The 27662-nt window shown below is 43.0% G+C and overlaps 1 protein-coding gene across 13 annotated transcripts in view; it reads right to left on the reverse strand.

Moving 5' to 3' along the window:
- Window positions 1–27306, reverse strand: part of DTNB (dystrobrevin beta) — a 409923-nt gene extending 382617 nt beyond the window's left edge. For 3 of the 13 annotated variants that reach the window (XM_032762374.2, XM_075063549.1, XM_075063548.1), the window contains exons 1-3: window positions 26999–27298; window positions 18343–18450; window positions 1949–2016 (exon numbers count right to left, since the gene is read on the reverse strand). In XM_032762374.2, the coding sequence (XP_032618265.1) occupies window positions 1949–2016; window positions 18343–18410 (136 nt within the window). In that variant the 5' untranslated portion in view covers window positions 18411–18450; window positions 26999–27298. Of the gene's footprint in view, window positions 1–1948; window positions 2017–18342; window positions 18451–26998 lie in introns of all 13 variants that reach the window. The other 10 variants (XM_075063552.1, XM_075063551.1, XM_032762373.2 and 7 more) reach the window with 9 other exon arrangements.
- Window positions 27307–27662: the final 356 nt, after the last annotated feature.

The following is a 27662-nucleotide window of genomic DNA, read 5'->3' on the forward strand; positions in this document are numbered from 1 at the left end:
GGGCCCAAGCCATTGGAGATGGTCGGGACTGGTCCTGGAGTTCTTACCAGGTGACATGTGCTTCAGAGGGTCTGTGCCAATCCACCAGCAAGGAATGCCTGGAGTCCCTCAATTGGTACCCCCAGTGCAGGGACCGAAGAGGACTCCGCTAAGCATGCCTCTCTAGTCCTGAGGCGTGATGGCTTCAGGTGGTTGAGCAATGGCAGGACGTCCCTCTCAATGAGGAACAGTGCTGCTGAGTCAGGGACACATGCATAGGTCCCAGCACAGGTTTTCCCTGAGACCACGGTACCACTGGAACCAGTGTGGGTGCACCAGGAGCGTTAGGATCTCCTGTGCTGTTTGAAAGGCTTCCGGCGTGAACAGCACCTGAAGTCGGCCAGGGCTTACACCTCTATCTGGAGTTAAAGCAAAGTATGGGATAGGCTGTAGTGCTCAACTTGAGCTGGGACCTGACTTCCTGAAGGAGGCATTGAGCTGCCCAGCCAAGGTCTTGGCTCACCCCTAGCCCTCTCCTTTCCCTTGAAGGAAGTAGGAGATCTTCCCCTCAGTCTTTTTCAGCTTCTTGACCAGAGCTGTGGAGGGAGACCAGTGCCAGCTTGTGGATGGCACCCGCGGAGCACTGTGCATGGAGGCCATGGTGCTTGGTGCAGAGTGGGACTGCTGTTCTGGTACCAGAGTGAGTGGTGACTCCATTAGGAGCACTTTAAGACAGATATCGCACTCCTCCTTTGTCCTAGGTTTGAAGGACTTGCAGATACTACACTTATCGCTTATGTGCTACTCGTCTAAGCACCTTAGGCAGCTGGTATGTCAATCACTGACAGGTTTAGGCCATTTGCAGCGATTGCAGGGCTTAAAGCCTGGGGACTGGGGCATGCCCAGTTCCCCGGCTGAGTCCCATTTGGGACTACAAGAACTTCAAGAACTACTACTAAGGGTACCTAACTGTAACAACAACTACCTACTACTATACTACAAGTTCTACAGAGTTCGTAGAACAGAGAATGAGACAACACTAGCCGAAGCAGCAGATGTTCCAGCACTGTCACTGGTGGCAAGAAGGAACTGAGGGTGGGAGAAGCCGGTGGCACCCCTTATACCGCGGCACATATGGACCACTCCAGGGGGCGGCAGAGCCAGTCCCCTATGGATACTGATGAGGAAAAAAACTTCCAGCACCAGTGTATGTGACGAACACACACACCTAATATGAAATGGACAAGAGCAAGCACTCAAAGAAAATAGTATGTGATCATGTAAATTAAAGAATACCATAAAAACTGGAAAAAGGAGAAAGAACTAGGGATACATAAGAACTTTAAATCTGGCTGAGTTTCCTGACTTGAGTGTTTCCCTTAGAAACTGCTAACACTAAGGTTACAATTACTGAAATTATACATGTATAGTGTTCCGTAAATCCACTCTTTCTTTGGAGTGAAAAAAGGTATGGTTATAGTGTTGTAGTTTCTTTTAAAACTCTGTAGCGGAGTTACTATTTACTGAGTACACCCTTGTGGCCAAATATTTTGTAGGTACCCCACCTCAGTTACCCCACTCTTGCAGGTCCCTTAAGAACTCCATGCAGCATTTCATGTGGCTAACAGGATCCCCACACAGGGCTGGTTTAATAACACAAGTGGTTCAAGCAATCCTCACGGTCCACATGGCACTCTTCCTCTGTCCCAGTTTGACATCCTTCTGGCAGCCCCACCCTGGCAACTTCCAAAACCCCTGCATATTAGGGTCTCCCGTGCAGAAGCCTCTCTTACTTCCTGCAGTTGCCTAATCTTCCCTCTTCACTGCAGCCATCTTCTGCCCTTAGGAAATTACCTTATCCAACATAGGCATGCCTCTTCAGTAATCAGGGTTGGCCAGCCTCACACACTCCAGCAACAAGCCACCCTGTTACAAATACAGATGATTTATCTGCAACACTGTGACTTACTCATTTCCATGAATAGCTGTCTCTTCTCTGCCATTGTCCTTCTCCTCTTCCCACTCTCCTCAATCATTCTACAGACAAAAAAGTTAAAACTGTGTTAATGCTACCAATTCTCCTAGTACAAAACCAACATACTGCAAAGTTTATTTTCTTCATCAAGTGAAAGATTTTGATTTTGATCTGTTCTTGTCAAATCTAGTCAAACAACAGGTGAATATAAAGTAGCAGGCAAAATCAGCAAAAAAGAAAATACTACTGTCAAGCAATTACAAAAATTAATCGTGATTAATCACACTGTTAAACAATAGAATATCATTTATTTAAATATTTTGGATGTTTTCTACATTTTCAAATTTATTGATTTCAATTACAACACAAAATACAAAGTGTACAGTGCTCACTTTATACACCTCTACCCCGATATAACTCTGTCCTCGGGAGCCAAAAAATCTTAACCGCATTATACTGAACTTGCTTTGATCCGCTGGAGCGTGCAGCCCTGCCCCCACCCCCGAGCACTGCTTTACTGCATTATATCCAAATTAGTGTTATATTGGGTCACGTTATATCAGGGTTGAGGTGTATTTATTTTTTATTACAAGTATTTGCACTGTAAAATGATAAACAAAAGAAATTGTATTTTTCAATTCACCTAATACAAGTACTGTAGTGCAATCTCTTTATCATGAAAGTGGAACTTACAAATGTAGGGGTGTTTTTGTTATATAATTGCACTCAAAACCAGAACACTGTAAAACTTCAGAGCCTACAAGTCTACTCGGTTCTACTTCTTGTTCAGCCAATCCTTCACACAGACAAGTTTGTTTACATTTGCAGGAGATAATGCTGCCAGCTTCCTGTTTAGAATGTCACCTGAAAGCAAGGACAGGCGTTCTCACAGCACTGTTGAAGTCGGCATCACAAGATATTTATGTGCCAAATGCACTAAAAATTCATATGTTTCTTCATACTTCAACCACAATTCCAGGGGACACGCATGCATGCTCATGACGGGTTCTGCTTGATAACAATCCAAAGCAGTGCGGACTGACGCATGTTTATTTTCATTATCTGAGTCAGATGCCACGAGCAGAAGGTTGATTTTCTTTTTTGGTGGTTCGGGTTCTGTAGTTTCCATATTGGAGTATTGCTCTTTTAAGACTTTTAAAACATGCTCCACACCTCATCTCTCTCAAATTTTGGAAGGGACTTCAGATTCTTAAACTTTGGGTCAAGTGTTGTAGCTATCTTTAGAAATCTCACATTGGTACCAATCTTTGCGATTTTTCAAATCCTGCAGTGAAAGTGTTCTTAAAATGAACAACCTGTGCTGGGTCATCATCCGATACTGCTATAACATGAAATATATGGCAGAATGCAGGTAAAATAGAGCAGGGGACATACAATTCTCCCTCAAGGAGTTCAGTCACACATGTAATTAACACATTATTTTTTTTAAACCATCGTCATCAGCATGGAAGTATGTCCTGTGGAATGGTGGCCAAAGCATGAAGGGGCATACGAACGTTTAGCATATCTGGTATGTATATACCTTGCCTGTTCTCACTTTCTGGTGACACTGTAAATAAGAAAAGGGCAGCATTCTCCTGTAAATGTAAACAAACTTGTTTGTCTTAGCAATTGGCTGAACAAGAAGCACGACTGAGTGTACTTGTAGGCGCTGAAGTTTTACATTGTTTTGTTTTTGAGTGCAGTTATAAAACAAAAACACTCCTACATTTGTAAGTTGCACTTTCACAATGAAGACTGTACTGCGGTACTTGTATGAGGTGAATTGAAAAATACTATTTATCATTTTTACAGTGCAAATATTTATAATAAAAAATAATATATACTTTGATTTCAATTACAACACAGAATAGTATATGAAAATGTAGAAAAACATTCAAAATATTTAATAAATTTCAATTGGTATTCTATTGTTTAAAAGTGCAATTAAAACTGATTAATCGTGATTAATTTTTTTGAGCTAACCGTGATTAATCGACAGCCCTAAAAAATACATATTTTTAATCTAGTATTCTTTGGAACAGAGAGTTCTTATGTTTTTGAAGTGCCTTTCACGCTTTTGGGTGCCATATTAAAATTATTAGCCTATTCAGAATGGCAAAAGTGATCTAAATTGGAAAACTAAAGATACATTGTATCAAGTAATATTATTGAAAGTATCTATATTGAGATTTTGCTTCTGCTAATTCAGATTTCCCAAAATTCCAAAGCAAGCAAGAAAGCACTAATTTACATCGATATTTAAATTAAAAAAAACACACTTTTCCAAATTGGTGAAATCAAGATTGGATGTTGTCTAAACGATACGCTTTCGGAATTATTTTTAGGACGTTCTATGGCCTGTTCTATACAGTTGGCCTGACCAGATGATCACAGTGGTCCCTTCTGGATTTAAAAATCTATGAATTCCATTTAACATCTCTTACTGACCATGATTACATTATTATATTCTCCTTAGTGGCTGATACCAAATTTGAATTAACCCTAAAGAAGAGCAAGTGTAAGTGACTCAGCTTGATGTTGATATAAAACCAAAGATTTCATACAGGCAAACTTTAACACAATATTCATCAACTACTTAAATATAAATGTATTGAAGACGCTTCAGGGCTTTAGTGTTATTAAATGAAAATAGCAGATTAAATTACTCCATTATATTAGAATCATTTTGATTGAAAGGAACTTCTTAAGTTAGAGATCTAGTTCATTATCATGCAACATGGCAGGACTGATTTCATTACGCCTATAATGTATAATAAAAAATGAATAAATATATAGTCTTGGCACTAAACTCATTCAATGATAGACTTTCTACAGCTTCCCTTGGCAGCTTCTTCCACTACCTGTTAATATTTATTTTCTGGAAAGGATCTTGCATTATATGACACTGCATCTTGAAGGATCCCAAACCAATTTAATTACCCATTGACAATACAAACCATACACACGCAAAGTACATTGCCCATATTTCTTTAATTTTTACATTTATATACGTATTTAAGAAATCTTTTAACTCAGAACCATCAAGTTGTGCTTGTAAATTGTCCAGTTTTCTGATGACACGTTCAATAGTCTTTCAGAAACAGCAGCAGCATACTGCATAATTGTTGTTGCTCTTCTCTGGACTCTCTCTACATTTTTCTTAAAAGCGAATTGGACACAACACTCCAACAGAGACCTCATCTGCGCCGGTGAAAGCAGGAAAATTACCTCTCCTGTCTTATACAAAACACTTCTGTTAATATATGCCAGAATATTATCCTTTTTGTGCAACTGCATCACATTATTGACCCTCACTCAATTAGTGATCCACTATAATCTCCAGATCTTTTTCAAGAGTATTGCTTAGCCAGTTATTCCCCATTTTGTGGCTGTGCATTTGAATTTTCCGCTTTGAGTGTAGTACTTTGTACTTGGCTTTACTGAATTTCATCAGACTGACGCAACTAGAGGCGCTAGCAAACAGGAGCAGCTAACAGGGGAATTTTGCAAGGGAACTTTGCAAGAGAGGGAAGATACACTTAACATTCTTTAAATTTAAAGCCAAAAACACCCTCTGACAAAAACAAAACACCAACAAAGGAATGAGCTGCAGCAGTACAAAGAAATGCAGGCAGAAATCCAGCAAGAGAGTGGGGGCTATCCAGTTGTATTTCAGGCTCCTGTTGAGACTCTTGCACCAGTTGAGCTGCTGCTGCAGGTGTAGGCTCTGTGGCACCCTTTGGTTCTCGCTCCCCTAACTCTGGTGGGGTTGCAAACACTGCTCCGCCAGTTCCAATCCTTGGGCTGGTTCTGGCTGGGTCCCAGGAACTGGATCTACAACTGCTGCTATAGACTCTGGTCTAGTTCCCCCACCTCTGGCTCAGTCCCTGGGCCTGTGGTATCTGGGAACCCAGACTGGGTCCTTGTAGGAGGCTCAGGAATGGAGTTATGTGTGGGGGCCTGTTTAGCCTGGCTGCGGGTGACCATCCCCTCCCTTTTTGTTAGCCTCACATGGTTGGCTAAGTCTTCTCCCAGCAGCATGGGAATGGGATAATTGTCATAGACTGCACAAGTCCATATTACCGACCAGCCCTTGTATTGGACAGGCAACTTGGCTATAGGCAAGTTAAAGGAGTTGGCCTTAAAGGGTTGCACTGTCACTTGGGCCTCTAGGTTGATGAATTTGGGGTCTATCAGGGATTGGTGGATAGCTGACACCTGTACTCCAGTGTCTCTCCACCCTGTAATCTTCCTCCTGGCCACACACAGTTTCCCTTCGCTCTGGGGGTATTTGTGAGACATCTGGGCCTGAAGGCTCTCGGTGGGATCCCGGGATGATGAGTCAGTTGGTGCTCTTGGGGCAGCTGGCCTTCACATGCCTGAGCTCATTACATTTAAAGCATCACCCAGCTGACTGTGGGCTGGGGTGAGGTGGGTGGATGGAGAGTAGGGTGGTGGGATGAGCAGGCATCTGGGGTCTCCCTGGCTGGGTAGAGGGCTCCTCCTTGTGAGATGGGGCCTTGGACTGATTCTGATGGTGGGGTGTCATCTCAGGTTGCCCCTTCTGTTATACCCATCAACTGCTACTAGCTTTCTTCTTCTCTGCCACCTCCACCCATTTGGCTCCAATCTCCCTCATCTCAATTACCGTTTTGGGCTTCCCATCGAGGATGTGCCTTTCTACTTCCTCAGGAACACCCACTAAGAACTGCTCCATTTGTATTAGGAGAGACAGATCTTCCAGAGATTTAACACTTGCTCCTGATATCCAGGCATCCCAATTTTTTTACAATGTGGTAGGCGTGTCAGGAAAATGCCACATCTGGTTTCCACTTTAGGACTCTGAACTGCCGACGGGCATGCTCGGGAGTTAGCCCCATCCTAATTCAGGCCTTTTGTTTAAAAAGTTTGTACTCATTCATGTGTTCTTTAGGCATTTCAGGTGCCACCTCTGCTAAGGGTCCACCGAGTTGTGGCCTCAGCTCCACCATATACTGGTCTGGAGGAATGTTGTACCCAAGGCAGGCCTTTTCAAAATTTTCTAAGAAGGCCTCTGTATCACCACCTACCTTGTATGTGGGGAATTTCTTGGAATGGGGAGCAGTACGTAGGAGGAGGACAGTTAGGGCTACCTGGCTGACCCAGCTTAGCCCTTTCCAGCTCTAGGCGCTTCAGCTCTGTCTCCTCCTCCAAGTACTTCATCTGTAGGAAGAAATTCATGTCTTCTGCAGTTAGAACTCCGTCTGGATTAAGGACTTCCCTCCATCTTGGCACCTGGATCTTGGGTTGGGGTGGGCTGACCATTCCCTTCAGGGAAAATCTCTGGTCCCCCATCCCCTCCCTGCATTTCTGTCATAGAGCTGGATGTCTGGGCTTGATCTGAGTCTGCCTTCTCCATGGTGTGCCACTTTGGGAAGCCTGGTTGCTCTAGGGTTTCAGTGCCCGACCACAACCTCATACACAGGGCTGCCCTACTCTAGCCTAGCTATTGCCACAAAGCTAGGCAAAAAAAATAAACTGCTTGTTGGACTCCCGGGCTTTGCAAGCTGAACTCTTTGTGTGCCTGTTCTCCTTCAGACAGCAAATAAATGAAAAAAAAAAAACTCCTTGGTTTTGCAGGCTGCCAAAAGGAAAAATGTGTCCTTTTAAAATCCTGAGGTCTGTGTCTCTGGTTCAAAATGATCCCACCGCTCTGCCACCATGTCAAGGCTGATTCCCCACTCTGGCATTTTGAGTGCAGAAGGTGGCTGTCCCGCAAGGATTCTAAAAAATAATACTGACTACTTCAGGCTTGTATTAAACTCCCAAGGTTACAGCTTCTCTCTGACCTTGGATTGGTAGAAGCTGCCACCACCCAAGTGCGTAACCCCTTTGAGAGCCCAGGAAGGCGCACTTAGGAATTCCTTCCTGTGGGTACCCTCAAGCCCTTTCACCACCCTTCCGGGGAAGAGTTAAGAAAAACAAAGGAAATTAGCTGTTGCCACCAGCTAATTAAACAACATGCACAAACCTCTTAAGACACAAATATTCAATTCTGTTCTTAAAAAGGGTAAATTTTATTAATTAAAAAAAGAAAATACATCTTGGAATTTAGGCGTTTGTTAGATTAAAAAAAAACAACTACAAGGATTAAGCATCAAGAATAGCTTTCTTGAGATCCAGCTTAGAGGTTGCAAGCAAAACAAAAGCACTTGGGTTAGCACAGAGGAGTTCACAAGCCATAAAGAAACAAAAAGAGATAAATCTAATTGTGTCTTCCTAGACATTTCCTGATCCACTTACATACCTGGGATTCAAATGAGTAGTTTCTAAGCATAATACTTAGGATTTTTCATACCTGGCCCCAAGTTTCTTACAGCATAACTGCACTGTCTCTTTTCTGCAGGAGAACAACCTCAGAGAGACAAAAGGGAAGTTGTTTTTCCATTTAAAAAAATTCTAGCCTTCTGATTGGCTCTTTTGGCGAGGTGTTCACTCACTTCCTTTCACTTATGCATAGCAGTGAGACTTTTTAACCCTTTACAGGTAGAGCAATTAGAGAACAGCTACTCAGAGGGATTTTATAGCTACTGGCTGGCTGGGTGTTCATAAAAGGGAGCTCCCCCCCTTTATTCATCACACCCATATTAAAAAGAGAGAGTCTTACAAGCCATGTTGTTTAGAGGCTCTAGTTCACCCAGGCAGCATGGAGGAGGAAGCAGCTCATTTGGAATGCAGAGGAGACAAGAGCTGGGCCTGGGAAAGGATGGAATGAGTAGACTGGGACAATGATCCTGAAGGGAAACGAGATTAGGATGTGGCAGTGGGAGGGAGGAGCATACTGAGAGAAATTGGATGAGGAACCCAGGGCAGGAAAGAGGACTGGAAGCCAAGGTAGAGAAGATCAGAACTGGGATGAGGAATGGGCATGGGGCGAAGGCAGGGTGGATAAAAATCCATGACTTTTTTTTTTATTTAAATCAGATTTTTTGATAAAATGCTTTGAGGAAAAACCCTATCTAAAGATAAAGATATATTATAGCTCAAAGATATCTCAACACGGAATAGGGGTTATACATTCTAATTCTCTAGGATGAGACAATATATTAATGTAATGTTTCAGAACAGTTTTGTAAATGAGTTCCAATAGTTCATGGATTAGGGACCCAATCTTATGTAGTTCCAGGGGTTTCTGTGTAGATTATTTAGGTTAATCTTTCTATCTACCCACTGGGACTCAGTCCGCAGTCTAGAAGATACCATCAGAGATGCTTAGTTTTGCAGTTCTCAAACTGTGGATTTGTGTCGCCAGAGATAACATGCTTGTTAACAGCAAAAATGTTTTTAAATAAATAACATATAGGTGAGAAATAACAGACCTCAACCCTATTATCCCTCTGCAAATCTGTGTAAACCGAGTCAATCCCTTACCTCTATTTAAAAGTGCAAAGTTTCAAGAAGTTCAGTGAATAGAAAATTGTTGGGGGCAGATAGATCTGGACAAGGAGAAGAAGTTTGGAGATAAATGTGAGAAGGGACGGACAGGCAGTAGAAACAAAAGTGAAACTGCAGCACATTCCAGAAGTCTTGAGGTCTTTCAGAGTGTAGCCTTCATTGATTTGAGATCTCTATACCATTCTCTCACTAGAAGAGAAAACCTATAATGGTAGCAGGCCATAAAAGAGACCCCGTTTGAGAATAAGAACCATTCAAGAAATGTGTGTGCTGATGATGTTTTAAAGGAAGTCACACCAGTGAACTGCTGGAAGTCACTTAAGCGCTATGGCTGGTCTATATTACAATTTTAGGTCGAATTTAGCAGTGTTACCTCGATTTAACTCTGGACCGTCCACAAGCCAAAGCTCTTTTTTCCGACTTAATGGGCTCTTTAAACCGATTTCTTTACTCCACCTCCGATGAAGGGATTAGCACTGAAATCGGCCTTGCCAGGTCGAATTTGGGGTAGTGTGGATGCATTTTGACGGTATTGGCCTCCGGGAGCTATCCCAGAGTGCTCCATTGTGACTGCTCTGGACAGCGCTCTCAACTCAGATGCACTGGCCAGGTAAAAGCAGCAATGAGTCCTGTGGCACCTTATAGACTAACAGACGTATTGGAGCATGACCTTTTGTGGGTGAATACAGCTGGCAAGGGCGGGGCATCGAGAAGTGGGTATACACCCACGAATAGCCTCATGCTCTCCTACATTGTTTGTCTATAAGGCCTGCCACAAGGACTCCTTCTTCTTGCTATTTTTACCTAAGCATCCAGGGACCTACACGGCTACCCCTACTGATACTTGACTGGCCGGTAGACCGAAAGCCCCTCAATCGACTTTTGAATTCAATTCCTGTTGGCCGGTGTGTTGGAGCACTGATGGATCATCAGACAGGTGAGCCCATCGCCTCCCATATGCTTTCAGGTGCCCAGCATGCATGTGCACATTACGCGGCACGTTGTCCTCACTCCGTACTTCGTGAGAAAGTCCTATTCCTCATGTCGATGTCCTCATCCGACACTTCGGGCTGTCACCTCTCTCGCCTATAGCTTTGCTTTGCCACTTCTGGCTCTAGCATATACTCCGGCACGTAAATGCCAGTGTGCTGCTCATACCAGTATGCCATAAGTTGCCACAGTGATCTATGACGCGGTGCTCCATGATCCTGCATGGCCAGTCTGCGCTTGAAATTACTGGAGGCGCGAAACAATGTGCGTGCTGCCGTTGGTCTGGGAGAGGGCCGGCCCCCAAGGGACGAGCTGACGACATGGGTTACAGGGAATTAAATGTCCAACAACAGGGTGGCCCCTCGCATCAAGCAAGAAACACAGAAACAACTGTCACAAAACTCAAATGCGCCCCTCAAGGATTGAAACTCAAAACCAGTGGGTTTTAGCAGGCCATTGATTTCACAAAATAAAATCGGGTCAATTTCTTGTTGTGATCCTCACATCTATCTTTTACATCTTAGGCTGGCTACAGACGGTGCAGTACGACTACTAGCCATCGTCATCTCCTGGGTGCTTGGCAGAAGATGCTGTATTACGATTGCTAGTCATCATCATCTCCTGGCTGCTTGCCAGAAGATGGTGCAGTACGACTGCTAGCCATCGTCATCTCCTGGGTGCTCGGCCAAAGATGGGAATGACCTGAGTCACTTCCATGTCTGCCCAGGCGCCCCTGACCGACCTCACTAAGGTCGGCTAAAAGAGCACGCAGGAGTACAACGATGGCTACCAATCATAATGCACCATCTGCTGCCAAAAGGCAATGAGCTGCTGCTGTGCAGCAATGCAGTCCCACGTCTCCCAGCACCCAGGAGACGTACAGTGATGGTGAGCTGAGTGGGATCCATGCTTGCCGTGGTATGGCGTCTGCTCAGGTAAAAAAGGCACGAAATGACTGTCTGTCGTTGCTTTCACGGAGGGAGAGAGGAAAAGAGAGGAGGGCCTGACGACATGTACCCAGACCCACCCGCAACACTATTTTTGCCCCATCAGGCATTGAGATCTCAACGCAGAATTCCAATGGGCAGCGGAAACTGCGGGAACTGTGGGATAGCTACCCACAGTTACTCACAGTGCAGCACTCTGGAAGTCGACACTAGCCTCAGTACTGTGGACGCAGTCTGCCGACTTAATGCACTCAGAGCATTTTGTGTGGGGACACACACAATCGACCGTAAAAAAACAATTTCTAAAAAACGACTTCTACAAATTTGACCTAATTCCGTAGTGTACACATACCCTTAGATTCAGAGACTGAAGTGATAATCTCACTTTTAACAGCAGTAGCTTCTTCTGCCCGTATAGAAAGAATATTTTCTTCCTTTGGACTAATTAATTCCAAATTGAGAAATTGTTCGGGATCTGAAAAAGCAGGAAAGCTTGTTTTTCTTTTCCAGATTATGAACAAACAGGAAAATGAAGGTGAAGATGACTGCGTTAGCTGCAGAAGCCAGTATTTTAAGTTTTTCCGTGTTGACGTGGCTAACATAGTAGATTTAATTTTTTTTTTAATATTTCATTTAACTATTTCATTTAAAAAATTTTTTAACAAAAACAAACCTGATTTTAAAAAACTTGAATGTTTAAAGTCAACAATTCATATACTTGTTTTTTTAAAATATTATATGTTTGGTGTTGAAGAAAAAAATCCAGAATACACAATGTTGTTTTAGTTAAATAAAAATGTAAATGTCTGTCTGGTGAGGTTTTCCTCCTAATACAGCATGACAAGAAAATCCTCCAAATATTAACAATTAACCTGTTGAATTGGAGATAGTTCCCCTCCCAATGACTTCATAAATATCTGCTTCAGTTACCTTTGGCAAATGAAATAATCAAACAAGCATTCATTTTCTGATATAGCTGTAAAACTAATCTGAAAAGTTTTCAAAATAATTAACTTGAAAAATGTATTGTGTGTACCTTCTAAAAATGAAACCTACATCTCTGAGTTGTGAAGAATATGTATTAAGGTTATAACAACCAACAAGAATGCACTTTTATGCAGAAATTCATGATTAAATCGAGTCTTCATGACTAGTGATTTTAATCATGACTTAAATCAATTTGATTTAAATCACATGCACCCTGGATGGAGGAGAGAACACAAAATTACATTGGGACAGGCTGGAAGGGAGGAGATGGGGACACAGAAGCAGAAGCATCTATGACTACTAGAATTCATTCCTCTCAGTATACAGAATTGAATTCAAGATTTCTGAGCATCAGCATACATTTGCAGACAGCAAATAGCTATAAAATGTATTAGCAAGGTATATGATATTCCCATCTAGTGGCTAGTCCAGATGACAATCTACTATTGGTATCAGTTACTCCATAAGGTTAACTGGTAAAAGTCTGTGCTGCAGATCTAAAAGGTTCAAAATCTGCTGATGACCCATGTGGAAGTCAATACAGTTCCACCTGATGGAATGTTTTCTTCAGTAGATTATAGAATTGCAGGACTGGAAGAGACCTTGAGAGGTCTTCTAGTCCAGTCCCCTGAACTCATGGCAGAACTAAGTATTATCTAGACCATCCCTGACAAGTATTTGTTTAAAGTATTCTTAAAAAATCACCAATGACTGAGATTCCACAACTTCTCTAGACAATTTATTCCATTGCTTAACTACTCTGACAGTTAGGAAGTTTTTCCTAATGTCCAACCTAAACCACTCTTGCTGCAATTTAAGCCCCTCGCGTCTCATCCTATGCTCAGAGGTTAACGAGAACACATTTTCCTCCTCCTCGTAACAACCTTTTATGTACGTGAAAACTGTTATGTCCTCCCTGCATGGACATTTCATCCTCAGGTGCATGAATCTACAATTTGGAGTGGAGGAATTTGACTAAGACTCATAGACTTTAAGGTCAGAAGGGACCATTATGATCATCTAGTCTGACCTCCTGCACAGTGCAGGTCACAGAATCTCATCAACCCACTCCTGTAACAAACTCCTAACCTATGTCTGTGCTACTGAAGTCCTCAAATCGTGGTTTAAAGACCTCAAGGTGCAGAGAATCCTCCAGCAAGTGACCCATGCCCCATGCTGCAGAGGAAGGCGAAAAACCTCTGCCAATCTGGCCTGAAGGAAAATTCCTTCCTGACCCCAAATATGGCAATGTTAAACCCTGAGCATGTTGGCAAGACTCACCAGCCAGCACCCAGGAAAGAATTCTCTGTAGTAACTCAGATCCCACCCAATCTAAAATCCCATCACAGACCACTGGGCATATTTACCCACTAATAATCAAAGATCAATTAATTGCCAAAGTTAGGCTATCCCATCATACCATCCCCTCCATAAAATCATCAAGCTTAGTCTTGAAGCCAGATAGTCTTTTGCCCATCCCCTTGGAAGGATTTCAGAACTCATCCCCTAAAGGTAAACCTTCGTCTAAAGATTTCAAGTCTAACTTCCATGTGTCCGTTTATATCCATTTGTTCTTGTGTCCAACACTGGTACTAAGCTTAAAATTCCTCTCACTCCATGATATTATCCTCGCTATAATTTGTAAAGAGAAATCATATCTCCTCTCCCATCAGCCTTCTTTGTTAGCTAACAAGCCAGCGCTTGGATTCTCCTTTCGTAAGACAGGTTTACTGCCTCGGATCATCCACGTAGCCCTTCTGTACCGTGTCCAGTTGAATTCATCCGTCTTAAACATGGGAGACCAGAACTGCACACACTCTTCAGATGAGGTTCACCAGTGCCTGTATAAAAGTATACTAACACTCCTATCTTTAACTGGAAATACCTCGCCGCAGCAGTCCAAGCCGACATTAGCTTTATTTACACGGCCAATCCAGTGGCCAGCTCATCGTCATTTTTCCTTTTTGTCATCCAAAAACCAACTTTTTTCCCGGGGTACCTCGTCCCCTCTGTTCTTCCAACTGATGCTCCCCAATTTATAACCAAATCTGTATTAACCCCTAATACATGACCCTGACTTTTACTATTAAATTTCATCCTATCTATCGAACCAGTTACAAGGTCATCCAGATCTTCCTGGTGAATCCGAGTCGCTCTCTTGTGTTAGCCAATACCTCCCAGCTTGTGTTCATCTGCAAATATTATTAGCACATTCCACTGTTTTGTGCCAAGGTCAGTACTAAAAATTAGATGAAATGAATGGTCCCAAAACCAATCCCCTGAGGAACTCACTAAGTAACGCTCCTTCCAGCACTGTAATTCACCTTCAGTATGATTGTTTGTAGTCTCCCCTTTACACGCTTCCTTATCCGACCTTTCAATTTCATATTGATCCGATCTTTTCCAATTTAAAGTTCCCCATGTGGACCGTACAAATGCTTGACTGAAATCGAGGTCAATAGGTCCAACGCGTTCCTTTGCTCAAAAAGTCTGTTACCTTCTCAAGACCGGAGATCAGGGTGGCTTGGCCAGATCTACTTTACTGTGAAACCCATGTGTATTTGACCCGAATTTAGACCTTGCCATGTCTCGTAACGACTTTTTCCTTCAAGTTTTTTCAAGACTTTGATGACTACAGATGTCACAAACTATCGCCTAGTTATTTACGATGCACTTTTTTCCCTTTCTAACAAATAGGAACCATGTTAGTATTTGCAGCGTACGTAAAACCCCTGAGTTTCTGATTGCATGGTAAAAACTTCTTGCTAAGAGCTTGCATTTCATTGTGCCGTTCCTTAAATCTGGACAAGATTACTGGTTCCCATTTCTGTACCCATTAAGCTGTTCGAGTTGGCTTTTCTACTCTCGGATGTGGTAATATCTACCGTATATCCTCATTCCCATTTGTCATCCTCCTTAGGTCCTAAAGCCTTCATTAGCCGTATTAAAGACTGAGGCACATGATTAGATGTATGCAGGCATGTCTAGTTATCCTAACCCCTCCTTCATCCTCAGTTTAGCGGCCCTTCTTCTTTCTTTGTTTCTTCTATTTATTGGTATAGAACCATTGTACTGTTGGTTTAATCCCTTTGCAAGGTCCAATCTACCATTTGGCTTTTTTGGCCTGTCTCCTCCATCCTGCATGTTCTGAGTCAGTAGGTAGCTTCCTTGCCATCTCTTCCATCTTCCAAATCTCCTATGGCTTTCTGGCTGCTAATTCACCGTCCTGAGATGCTGCTCTCTCAGTTGGTCTACCAATTCTGCTATGATTTTTTCCCCTTCGGGGATGCAGGCCTGATCTTGTTTTTGCAGCTTTCACTTTGAAGATTCAGGCTCCTCACCTTAGAATCACAAGTTTCTCTCAGTTCAATCACTTCCCTAAGTACAATTTCTTATCTTTAAATTAGCCCCTTTGAAATCAAAAACCTCGTCCCAATCTATTTGTTTTCTTCCATGCTAGTTTTGAACTGACTAGCTCAGTCACTTTGAACCAGGTTATCCTACGACCATTTTTCCTATGAGTGTCCTCACTTTGACTCACCAAACAATCTAAATGCATCCCTTCTCTTGTTGGTCTTTCATACCATGGTGAAAGTAATCCATCAGCTATCACATCCAGAAAAATGGAGCCATTGCATTATTAGCACTTGCCGCTCCATCTATATCTGGGAATTAAAGTCATCAGCGAATCAGCACAAGCCCAGTTAAGTTCACTTCATTAACAACATTAAAGAGGTCTCTATCCATATCCAAATCAGATCCCAGCGGTCTGTAGCACACTCCAAGCACTATCTCAGGGGAGGCTCTAGTAGCTTTCTTTCCCAATGTGATTTTGCCCAGACAGACTCTGTCTTATCCATTCCGTCACTTCTTATTTCTTTACAGTCTACCTCATCACTGATATACAATGCTACTCCACCACCTTTGCCTTTATTTTTGTCTTTCCTAAATACCACATACCCTTCAATGCCTGTACTCAAGTCATGACTACTATTCCACCATGTTTCTGTTATCCCTATATCATCTGGTTTCACTTCTTGCACCAATAGGTCTAGTTCCTCCATTTTCTTACCTAGGTTCCTTGCATTAGTGTACAAACATCTTAATTTTTGCCGTTTGGCTTCACTGTCATTCTCTACCCGATTAGGCACAGACAATCTACCACCAGTATCACTTATTAGACTGGTATCTACACTACTCTTCCTCCTTAGGTCCATTCTCCTGCCCACAGCTGTATCCTTTCTTACTTTGTTTTTTTCTCTCTCAGTGTTAAATTCCGGCGTGGAGATTACCTGAACATCTCCCAACCATCTCCCCCAAATTCCTAGTTTAAAGCTCTCTTAATCAGTTGCGACAGCCTCCATCCTAGAAGTCTATTTCCATCCTTACTCAGGTGAAGTCCATCCCGAGAGAACAGTCCTCTGTCCATGAATGCTTCCCAGTGGCCATACATCCCAAAGCCCTCCTTATAGCACCACTGTCTAAGCCATCTGTTGATTACCATAATCTTGTCGCACCTTTGTTGCCCTTCTCTAGGAACAGGCAGAATCCCACTGAAGATCACCTGAGTCTCAATTTCATTAAGCATCTTCCCAAGCCTGGCATAGTCTCCCTTGATACATTCCAGCGAGAATCTAGCCGTATCATTTGTTGCCACATGAAGGACAATCAGCGGATTCTTTCACACTCCCATTAGGATCCTTTTCAGCCTCAGGTCCACATCCCGTATCTTAGCACCTGGCAGACAGCACACACTTCTGTTCTCCGGATTAGCTCTAGTTACAGGCCTGTCTATTCTTCTCAGTAGAGAGTCCCCAATCTTGTAGACCTGCCTTTTCCTGGTGATGGTGCGATTCTCCAGTCTATCCCGTTCCGTCTGGCTGCAAGTCCTCTGATTTCTATTGTCCCTTGCAGTCCTCTGCAACCCATCCCCTATCCTCCTGGGGCCCATATTTGGTGGTGTTGTCTCCTTTGACTCTTCCCCTCTTCCTTTAGGGCTAGTTACTTTTCTCTTCTTCCTTGCCCTCTCACCTTCAGCAACCACCTGCTGTGCCCCTTCCTCATCTTCCAACTCTGCAAACCTGTTCCCGAGCTCTATTTCTCCTCCACTGGCCCGTCTTTTTCCTCTGCCTGGTTCTCTTTGTCACATGCTTACACCGTCCACTTTCCTCACCCAGCAGTCTCCCCTCAGAATTCTTTGGTCCTGCTTCCATCTGCAAGTCTGAGCTTTTCTCTTCAGCCTCCTCATGTCTCTGTTCTATCATCTGCTCGAACCCCCTTCTGAACTCAACCAGAGTTTCCACCTGCATCTCTAATTCTCGGATCTTTTCTTCTATCAGCTCTATCAGGCAGCACTTCATGCAGATGAAACTCTTTTCAGGTACCCCCTCCAGGATCATGTACATGCCGCAGCTTCCACATACAGCTTCCACAATTATCCTCATTGTGCCTTCCACTGCTGCCCCTGTATCGGTCACAGCCTTCCCACCTAAAACCTATTAGTCCAGGAAACACAAAGCAAAGCAAACCACCAATGGGCACCAGAACACTAGCAGACCACCACCCACTCCCTTCACTGGCCTGTCTATTCCTCTGCCTAGCTCTCTTAGTCTCCCCCGCAAACTCCCCTGTTTACAGCTCTGTTTCCTGGCTCCTGTGCCGCTGCAGCTGTCTGTGCCGCTGCCTGACTGGCTGGCTACCTTTATAGGACTCCTAAGCAGAGAAGCCCTGACCTGTAATCAGGGCTCAGCTTCTCTCCCAGCACACTGCCCCTACCAGCTTCCACACATACAACTACAAAACACAATACACAAAATACAAAAACCTCCTCCTCCAACAGAACTCCCACTGAAACTCCCCTGTTTACAGCTGTTTGCTTGCTCCTGTGCCGCTGCAGCTGTCTATGCCATTCATCCCAAAGCCAGTTTGTACCTGGACTGCCAGCAGTCCAGTCCAGCTCAGCTCACAGATCACCCCATCACTCAGATGTGATGCAGGCACCTGTGTATCAGTTGAAATTACTAATACCTCAAGATCCACAGAGGTTGTCTCATATGGATGCTTTCCATGAGTACTATGAAAACTGCTGTAGGCATTTGATCTACCCTCTTTGTTCACACCTACTGACCTTGGTACCTGAAAGAAAAGACAAAAATAGAACAGTCACAGAAGTCAATTGCGCAGGTGTTTCAGTGCAATGGGAGCTATGAAAACCAAAATCCTAATGCATTGGGCAACAGAAGTTTCACTAAGCACCAGAAAAGCCCTGAATCTCCAGGCAAGAACAAACAACACTTCAAGGTGTGAAGCCCCTTGTGTATCCAAACGGGGAGTTGTTGGTACTGCTGAACAACAGCAAACCAACAACTCACTGGGGTGAAAGCTCCAGCCTAAGGACACTATACAACGAGAAAAGTTGAAGTGGTGTCAATTGAGACACTAGGCAGCCCTAACAGCAACCCAGAGAAGTTTATTACTAGTTGTAGCCTGAAAAACTCTGACTTCATGCAACAAGAGGGTTGTTGGTTCAAGATGCCTATAGTTTAAACCAACAGATTTAGAAAGTTTGGAGAGGTACCACCTTCACTGTATGGAAGAGCACATATCTATGAAAAGAAATCCACATACCTAGATGTCTTTTGAAGACTGGCCTCTCACTTGTAGCACTAAAATGTATTTATTAATTTTACCTACGATTTGGATTTACAAATTACAAAATCCTGAAGCATTTTTTTAATTCAGCATTTTTCAGTCTTTCCCTTCAAAATGATAAGAACACATGTACAGTGAATCTTAAAAAATGGCATTACATATTTTACCCCTGTGAGAATTCTGCACCACTGCACATGCACAGAATTCAGGTCCCCTGAAGATATTTTTTTCCCCTGTAGAAGATACCTTCTGCTCAGGAGGTGCTACAGTTACGCCTTTCACCCACTAGGGCTGCTGTGGCACCAGAAGATGGGGTGGCCAGCTTCGGGTTGGAGAAGCCAACCATGGAAGGGGAGGGGGAGAGGCTGCTTTCCTCATTGTGCCCTGCCCATGGGGTCAGGTGAGGAGGCCTGGGATGGGGCAGGGGGGACAGAACAGGGCATACAGGGGTGCTGGAGGGGTCACAGACTGCAGTTCAGAAGGGCTATTGGAGAGGATGGTGACTGAATTTTGGTGCAGGGACACATGGGGATGGGGCAGATGTGCCTGACTGAATGACAGAGGACAGAGATCAGCCAGGGTCTGAATGGGAGAGGCTCTCCAGCTCCCTAACAATCCTCTCCAAAAAAAAAATAATAATAATAATCTGTTCCATACCTCTCACCCGCACCAGCAACCCTTCAGGTTCACTCCCATGCTCCTTCCCAGCAACTTCCCTGTCCCTGAGTTCCTCTGTTACCTGTGACTCCCCCAAGCCTTTGCACTGCTTCTGAGGGGTGCAGGAAACACTTCTGTATTGTAGTTCAAAGGAATTATTACTCAAAGTTCTTTAGTAATATCGCTAGTAAGGAATCTTATTTATCAAAAATCACTTCCTGAACCTGTTCTGTTGTCTGTATTGTTACAGCCATACTTGCTGACAGGTATTTTGAAATAAATTACCAAAATAATTTAAACTGGCATAATTATAACTATGCAGAATTTTAATACATTGTGCACAGAATTTTTAATTTTTTGGCACAGAATTCTCCCAGGAGTAATATTTTACTGATCTATAACTACACATTCCCACATCAAAACCCTGAAAGATTATTAAAGCTACTTGATTGAGTTCTGAATTATCACTTTGCCAGACTCAGGAAATGCAGTTTATGAATTTCATACAGGGAAATATGGAAATAACTTTTATATAGTCATTTTACTATTAAAAGGGTCTTAAATCTTATCTTAAAATCCTTTTATTTTTCTTCTCCCACCTTTCCTCCCTTCCCTCCTTGTTTTCTATTTCTTTTTTTCCCCCATGTCTCTCCCACTACCTTTATCTTTTAATTTATCTCGTCCCCAACCCCCCTCTGTGTGTGCCTTACTTTCCGAAGCTGCACTTCTCTGGTTAGAAAAGCCCCTACTTGGTTTCAATTTCAGTCACTGCTCATTCTAGATTGTTTCTGTGCTACTTTGGTTCCTGGCTTTATAAAAGCACAAGAATAAAAGCAAGCAACTCACATCCAACCTCCTCAGGCCAATACTACAGGACCTATTTTAAAAGGTTTCGCTCTTCTTGGAGCTCATCAGCTGTAGGTAACGGCCTAAGTTTTAAGTACTTTCCCCTTCAAATTGCAAGGAGGGAGCATGATGGTGCAATTATTTTTTCACCTCAGTGAGCATACTTAGTCCTTCGGCTAGTAAGTATCAAACTATTCAAGCATTTAAGTATAAGTCACACCTTTCATACTTTTCTTCCGCTCCTGCACCCTGGAGAAAAATCAAGAACAACACTGACTCAATTACTATTTTTTTTCATAAATTAAATATATCTTCCTTATTAAAATCCCATATATGCAATCATAGATGTTTGTCACCCTTCAAATTCTGCCTAATCTACTCACCTACAATGAGAAATTGAACAAGATCCACAAAAAGATTCACTCACTTCTCTTTTCTCCCCCTTCCTTTCCTTATCTCCCTCAATATCAGGTTTAAACTAGTGTAAAAGATGGATTCTCTGTAACTTGAAGTCTTTCAACCATGATTTGAGGACTTCAAAAGTTCAGCCAGAGGTTAGGGGTCTATTACAGAAGCGTGTGGGTAAAGTTCTGTGGCCTGCAATGTGCAGGTGAGACTAGATGATCATGATGATCCCTTCTGACCTTGAAGTCTATGAATATCTCATTCACTATCTCCACCCCACAAACTAACACTATATTCCCTTACTCTCCCCATTTCTTACCGGCTTCTCTTTATCCCTTTCATCTTCAACCATTCTGATTCCCAGGTCATTTCCCTCAGCAACTATGGACACTAGTATGCTTTAAATTCTTTGATGAGACGAGACTTTGTCACTTTGGGGAAATAGTCAAGTTTAGAGGTTAGTTCAGATGGAAATTAAACACCACATTAGACAGAAATTTAGGATGAAAACATAGGACCATCTTACTCGTATGAAACAAGTTAGTTACCTTGCAGGTGCAGCTCAATGTTTTGTCTGTTTGAAGCAATTGGCACAAAAAAGGTTGTTTTGCTAAATAAGTAATAAGGGGAACAGTCTTCCTAATAGCTCAAACTGTGTGCCCGTAAGTTTTTTGAACAACAAATTGAAGAGTAGAAGATATTGCATGATTTGTATGTGTACACTAATATTAAATATTTGTAGTTGAATCCAGCATGTGAACCTTTAATATATCATTAATGTCTTCGGTGACTTCTCATGGTTGGTCCACTGGAGTTCTGCTTAGTTGTTTCTACCAGACTGTTGTTCTTCCCATCCAAGTGTATTGTTAATAGGCATCTCTTGTGAAGGATGCACCATTCCTGCAACACCATTGCCCTTCCATAGTTGAGAAAAACATGTACTTCCCTTGCTTGTTTTAGTAAAATTTTGTAGTGGTATTGTCTATTACCACCTGAACTATTTTGTGTTGGAGATGGGCTTTGAAAGTATTCCTGCCTCATCAGATTGCTCTTCATTCCAGAAAAGTTATATGCAGTGGGAAAATGCAGAGGCCGCTCAAAGAACCATCAATTTCTGCCCCTCACCCACAACAAAAATATCTTCTCTGGTGCAGTCAACACAAAAATCTGTTGTATAATGAAAGGTTAAAATTTGGTGTCAATGTAAAATCAAATCAAATCAAAATCAATAAGTACAAAGAATACTACACTGCTTTTTTATACTGATGGGAAGGAGGGAGGGATGAACTCTGACTGACAGTTATAGTCAAGGCCTGATTTGCTATAGGGCACATTAGAGAGACACAGAGAGACACAATGGAGACAACAGAATTGTATGTTGGGCACACCTGAATTACATGGCCTTCTCCATACCCAAAACACATTTCAGGTATAATTTGCTCTTCTCTACTGGAGGACTCCAGAGCAAGTAATTTTTTAAATACGTATATATCACAGTACACCTACAACTTCAAATCTATAATTTGCTGTCTATCCTCCTACATAAACGGGAAAGACTGTATGTTATATTACTGACGCTAAAACCAAGCCATGTTTTCATAACATCTTGCCCCTTGTTTTATTCACTAATGAAAATATGCTTCTGGGTTTATACTTGTTTTATGTAAGCAATATATAAATGAGTAAAGATTTCAAAAGAGTACTAGCACAGATTAAATTATATCAAACTTCTACAAATTCTCAAAATGATGTTCTGAATATTAGAATAGTTTTATTAATAGAATTGAAATTACATCTATTTGGAGTTATGAAATGAGTTGATTATAAGGTGTTGCAGACTTATGCAAACATGCAATCTTTGCATTTTAGTTAGACTGCGTAACAATTAACAGTCAGTTTTTTGTGGTGACCAATATTGTCAGAAATTCGTAAAATGATGTTATATCATAGAAATGTAAGGTTGGAAGGGACTTCAAGAGGTCATCTAGTCCATTTCCCCATACTGAGGCAAGAACAAGTATACCTAGACCAGTACTGATTAGCATTTGTCTAACCTGGTCTTAAAAACCTCAAATGATGGGGATTCCACAACATCCTTTGGTAACGTATTCCAGTACTTAACCATTCTTACAGACAGAAAGTTTTGCCTAGTATTAATCTAAACTTCCCCTGCTGCAGATTAAGGCCATTACTTCTTGTCCTACTTTAACTGGATAGGGAAAACAATTGATCATCATGCTCTTTGCAACAGCCCTCAACATATTTGAAGACTATTGGTAGGTATCCCCTCAGTCTTCTTTTCCCAAGATTGAACATGCCCAACCTGTTTAATCTTTTTTCATGGATCATGTTCTAAGCCTTTTACTGTTTTTGTTCTCCTCTTTTGAACTGTCTCCAATTTATCCACATCTTTTCTAAGATGTGACACCTAGAACTGGACACTGTACTCCAGCTGAGGCACAACTAGTGCTGAATAGAGCAGGATAATTAACTTCAGTGTCTTGCATACAATGCTGCTGTTAATACACTCCAAAATTATATTAATCTTTTCCACACCTACATCACATTGTAGATTCATTCAGTTGGTGATCCACTGTAACCCCTAGAGCCTTTTCAGCACTACCACCATCTAGCATGTTATTTCTGATTTTATAGTTGTGCATCTGATTTTGCCTTCCTAACTGTAGTACTTTGCACTTGTCTTTATTGAATTTTATCTTGTTGATTTCAGACCAACTGTCCAATTTATCAAGGTCATTTTGAATTCTAATCCTATCCTCCAAAATGCTAGCAACCCCTATTAGTTTGGTGTCATCCACAAATTTTATAAGCACACTCTCTATTCCATTATCCAAGCTGTTAACAAAACCACTGAATAGTACTGGATCCAGGACTGATCCCTGGGGGATCCCACCAGACATATCCTCCAAGTTTGACACAGAATTATTAATAACTATTCCTTAAGCATGGTCTTTCAACCAGTTGTGCACTCACCTTATAGTAATGTCATCCAGATCACATTTTCCTAGTTTGCTTAGGAGAATATCACATGGGAGTGTGTCAAAAGACTTACTAAAATCAAGATCTATTACAAGATATAAATAAGAGATACAATCAAGATATATTACTGCTTCCCTCTATCCATTAGGCCAGTAACCCTGTGAAGGAAGAAAATTAGGTTAGGTTGTCATGATTTGTTCTTGACAAATACATGTGGGCTATTACTTAACAGTACTACCCTCTGGTTGCTTATAACGTAACTGTTTTTTAATAATGTGGTCCAGTATCTTTCCAGGAACTGAAGTGAAGTTGACTGGTCTGTAATTCCTAGGGTCCTCTTTGTTCCCTTTTTAAAAGACAAGAAACTTGTGTTGGTAACCTCTTAATACAAAATGGATCTATTATTTACTATTTTAAGCTTTACATGCATTTTTGAAGTGTTTGGGAACATAGTAAGGATGGCTGCTTTAAGTCTGGTGGCGCAATACTGACCAATGAAAGATTTCATGGTAGCAGAACTAGATAGATCCCTTGGGTGCGCATTTTCAGACTAATGTTTGAATGTTTTGAAGTTGGTGCTGAACTCAGTAGGAACAGTTTCAACCTTAACTCTTTTAAACAAATATTTTGTTTGGCAACATGTTTCAGGGAGGGGGTAATGACTCATATTTAAAAACTTTCTGCCATTAAAAAAATGTTTAGAAAAGGTTGTTTTGTTTGTTTGTTTTTTGAAGAGCTCTAGTGCTGTTATGGTTTTCAGCAGTAACTTGAAATTTTAGACCATGCCTGGGGTCAGGGAGGCAGCTAGTACTAGCTTCTTGAAAATCTGTTTATTTTGGGCAGGTTATGATCTGTCAAAATTGCCACTTCCTGGTGGTATTTTGCTCATTAGTTTGTTCCTGGCTTGCTGCCAGAAATGCCAAATTAGCACTGTGCATGCACCAACCCAGCAAATCACTTCAGCATGCCACACAGAACTAATACAATGTAGCAGCAGCAGCTGCTTTTCCTTCATCAAAGTACCATTTGGCCTAGAGAAAAGTATAGTAGGATGGCAATCAGGGGAGCGATAGTTCTGGACTCACTTCTTTTACTTTAAGAAGTTAATAATTTTGTATCCTTCACAACCTTTATTATTGAGTAAAGAACCTTATAAACCTTCTCTACCAAGAGATTACACAAGCCGGAAACAGCATCCAGATTTTTACTGTAACAGATGCTAGTCTTAATTACTGAACCATACTATCCCTCAGAAAAAAATCTGTTAAATCTAAGTTCTCATCTATGCTGTCTATAAAATGGGGCTATTCATGCTTATATAACCCATTGTTTCACCGTATTAAGGATCCTCCTCTAGTGGCTGGTCGGCAAAGGTAACAGTACACCAGAGTCAGCAATGGCTTCAGTTTCACACATCATAAAAACAGAAATTCCAGCAATATAATGTCACCCAACCTAATACTCAGTCAGGAGGGTCCTAGAGAAAGAGTGCCACCAACTGAATCAATAACACTTTCCATACCATCAAAATTTTCCTTGGAGGTCTCCCTATAAATATTCATCAGGCTTAAATTTGGTGACATGACCTCACGCATATTTGTACTTTTACACAGAATTGCAGCCTACAGAGTGTATTTCACATGAGTTGATCTCTTACTTAAATGCATTTTGTATTGTACATTTGTCATGAAGAACAGATGAAATGTAAATTACAAGAAGATGATTAAATAGTTTCATATATCTATATATCTCTGTTCATGCACATAAATCCTGTGTTCAATACCACACGATATTTAGAACAATCAAGATTACCTGGGTTACACAAAAACTCTCTAGAGGCAACTTTCACTTTTCTAACCTTAATTCCTTTTTGAATCTTTAAAGGCTACCTAAAAAAGAAAAAAAAGTTTGCCCTTTGTTTGTTTATGCTGCATAAATATGGCCTGAATTTTTTTCCTATTTGCTTCTCACCTTAAGAGTCTCAGGAAATGTCAAACCTAGTTTTCACTTGAGGATGTGGAGATCTCTGAGATGGACTATGAGCTCTCCTCATCTTTAACAGAAGGGGTGGGATCTTCATACACAATTTAAAAGCAGTCTTCATAACAGTCACTTCCCCTCACAATCCAATGTCAATCCCACTAGCAACCTACTTACACTGGGACAAACATGTAAGAAAAGACTTGTTTCTCTTATAGGAAAAACAAAAACAAAAAAAGCACTTTTCCCCCTTCGCCTATCACTAAGAATATAAATATTTCTGCCCTGAACATATCTGACACAGCCAGGGAAACAAGACCGTGAAGTAATATATTTTATTGGACCAACTTCTGTAGGTGAGAAAGAGAAGCTTTCCAGCCAGGAACTGAAGTCTGCAGCAATTTCACTACCTTATGGCCAATAGCGTTCAGTTCAGAGTGGAAGAGAAACAGCAGAGACCTCTAGTGAGCCAGGACAGTTCCAGAGAGGAGCCAAATACGCTCCCTCCTAGAAAATCAATGGGGATCGTGAAAGAGAAGTGCACGGTGCACACAGATCTATGCAATGGCAGTCTCTCCCTCTAACGCATGGGGGGGGGGGGCAATCTCGAGAGCATGAGCGAAACATCCCCCCCCTTGCTGTCTCCAGGCCGATGCGCAACATTAGGAGAGATGGTCCTCGCAACAAGGCATCAGGGCCCCGGTCCACATTAACCCTTATTGCCCCCCAAAAACGCAGGTACCCACGCAAGGCACCACCCTGGAGCACAGGGTCGGAGCGCTCCGTGCCGGAGCTTTCCCTCTAGCCGGAAGAGCGGCGGGGCAGACACAGGGGTCTGGCAGCGACCGCTGCTTGGGCGGAGATCGATGAGCAGCATCGGCCCCTGCAGGCACCCGAGTACGGCGGGGAGCTGGCGCGTAGGCGGCAACTCCTCGCCCCAGCCACTCTAGGCATCTCCCGCGGGCCGGCAAAGCCTTGCTAGTTCTCCCCGACCGGTGCCTCGACGCTACGTGATACCTCAGACGGGGCGACGGGCCCAACCAGCCCACGGTTCCGTCCGCCTCCCCCAGCAGCCGCCCCGGCTCCCCTCGGCCGCAGCTCCACCCGCCCCGGCAGCGCCTGGTGCCGTCCCCAGCGCACTCACTTTTCCAGGTGGCTGTGACCGGAAGGCCCCCAGGGCCGCTATCCTGGAAGGAGAAGGCGGCGGCCAGGCCTCCGGAAGCCACCTGACTCCGGCTCCGCTACCTACTCCGCAAACCCGCCGGTCCCCGAACGCCTCAGCGTCTCTGCTCCAGCGGACCCTCCCCGGCGGCCTCGCTAGGGCCAACTCCGACCAATCCGAGGAGGCCGCCACAGGGGCGCGCGCGTGCGCGTTCACTCAAACCAAACCGACAGCGCCTCGGTCTGCCCCCTGGCGCTCTGATCGCTCGAGCCAACCCGCGGTCAACTCCGCTGGCCCCTCCCCTCCGTCTCAAGCCAACTAGCGGAAGCTGGGGGGGGTTTCCTAGGAGGAGCGAGCCCTTCAGCCAATCGGCAACCGACTCTGTACGGCTCGCGCCCGCGCCTCGCCGTTGTATTGCCGGCCCTCGTGCTTCCGCAGCCAATCAGCGAGCGCGTCTCCTCGCGGTCCCCTCTAACGGGCTTTTCTCCGTCTGTAAGCTGGAGCTGGCGTCTTCTCACGCTTGTCGTTCAGGGTTGTTGCTGTGGGGTTGGAGGCAGGTCTGTGGTGGTGGCTGTGAGGGAATTTCCCTCACGTGTTCTCGGTGCGAGTCCGTGCAGGGAGACCCTAGCGCGCAGGGCACCAGGAG

This window comes from Chelonoidis abingdonii, chromosome 3 (assembly GCF_003597395.2).
Source record: "Chelonoidis abingdonii isolate Lonesome George chromosome 3, CheloAbing_2.0, whole genome shotgun sequence".
NCBI lineage: Eukaryota > Metazoa > Chordata > Testudines > Testudinidae > Chelonoidis > Chelonoidis abingdonii.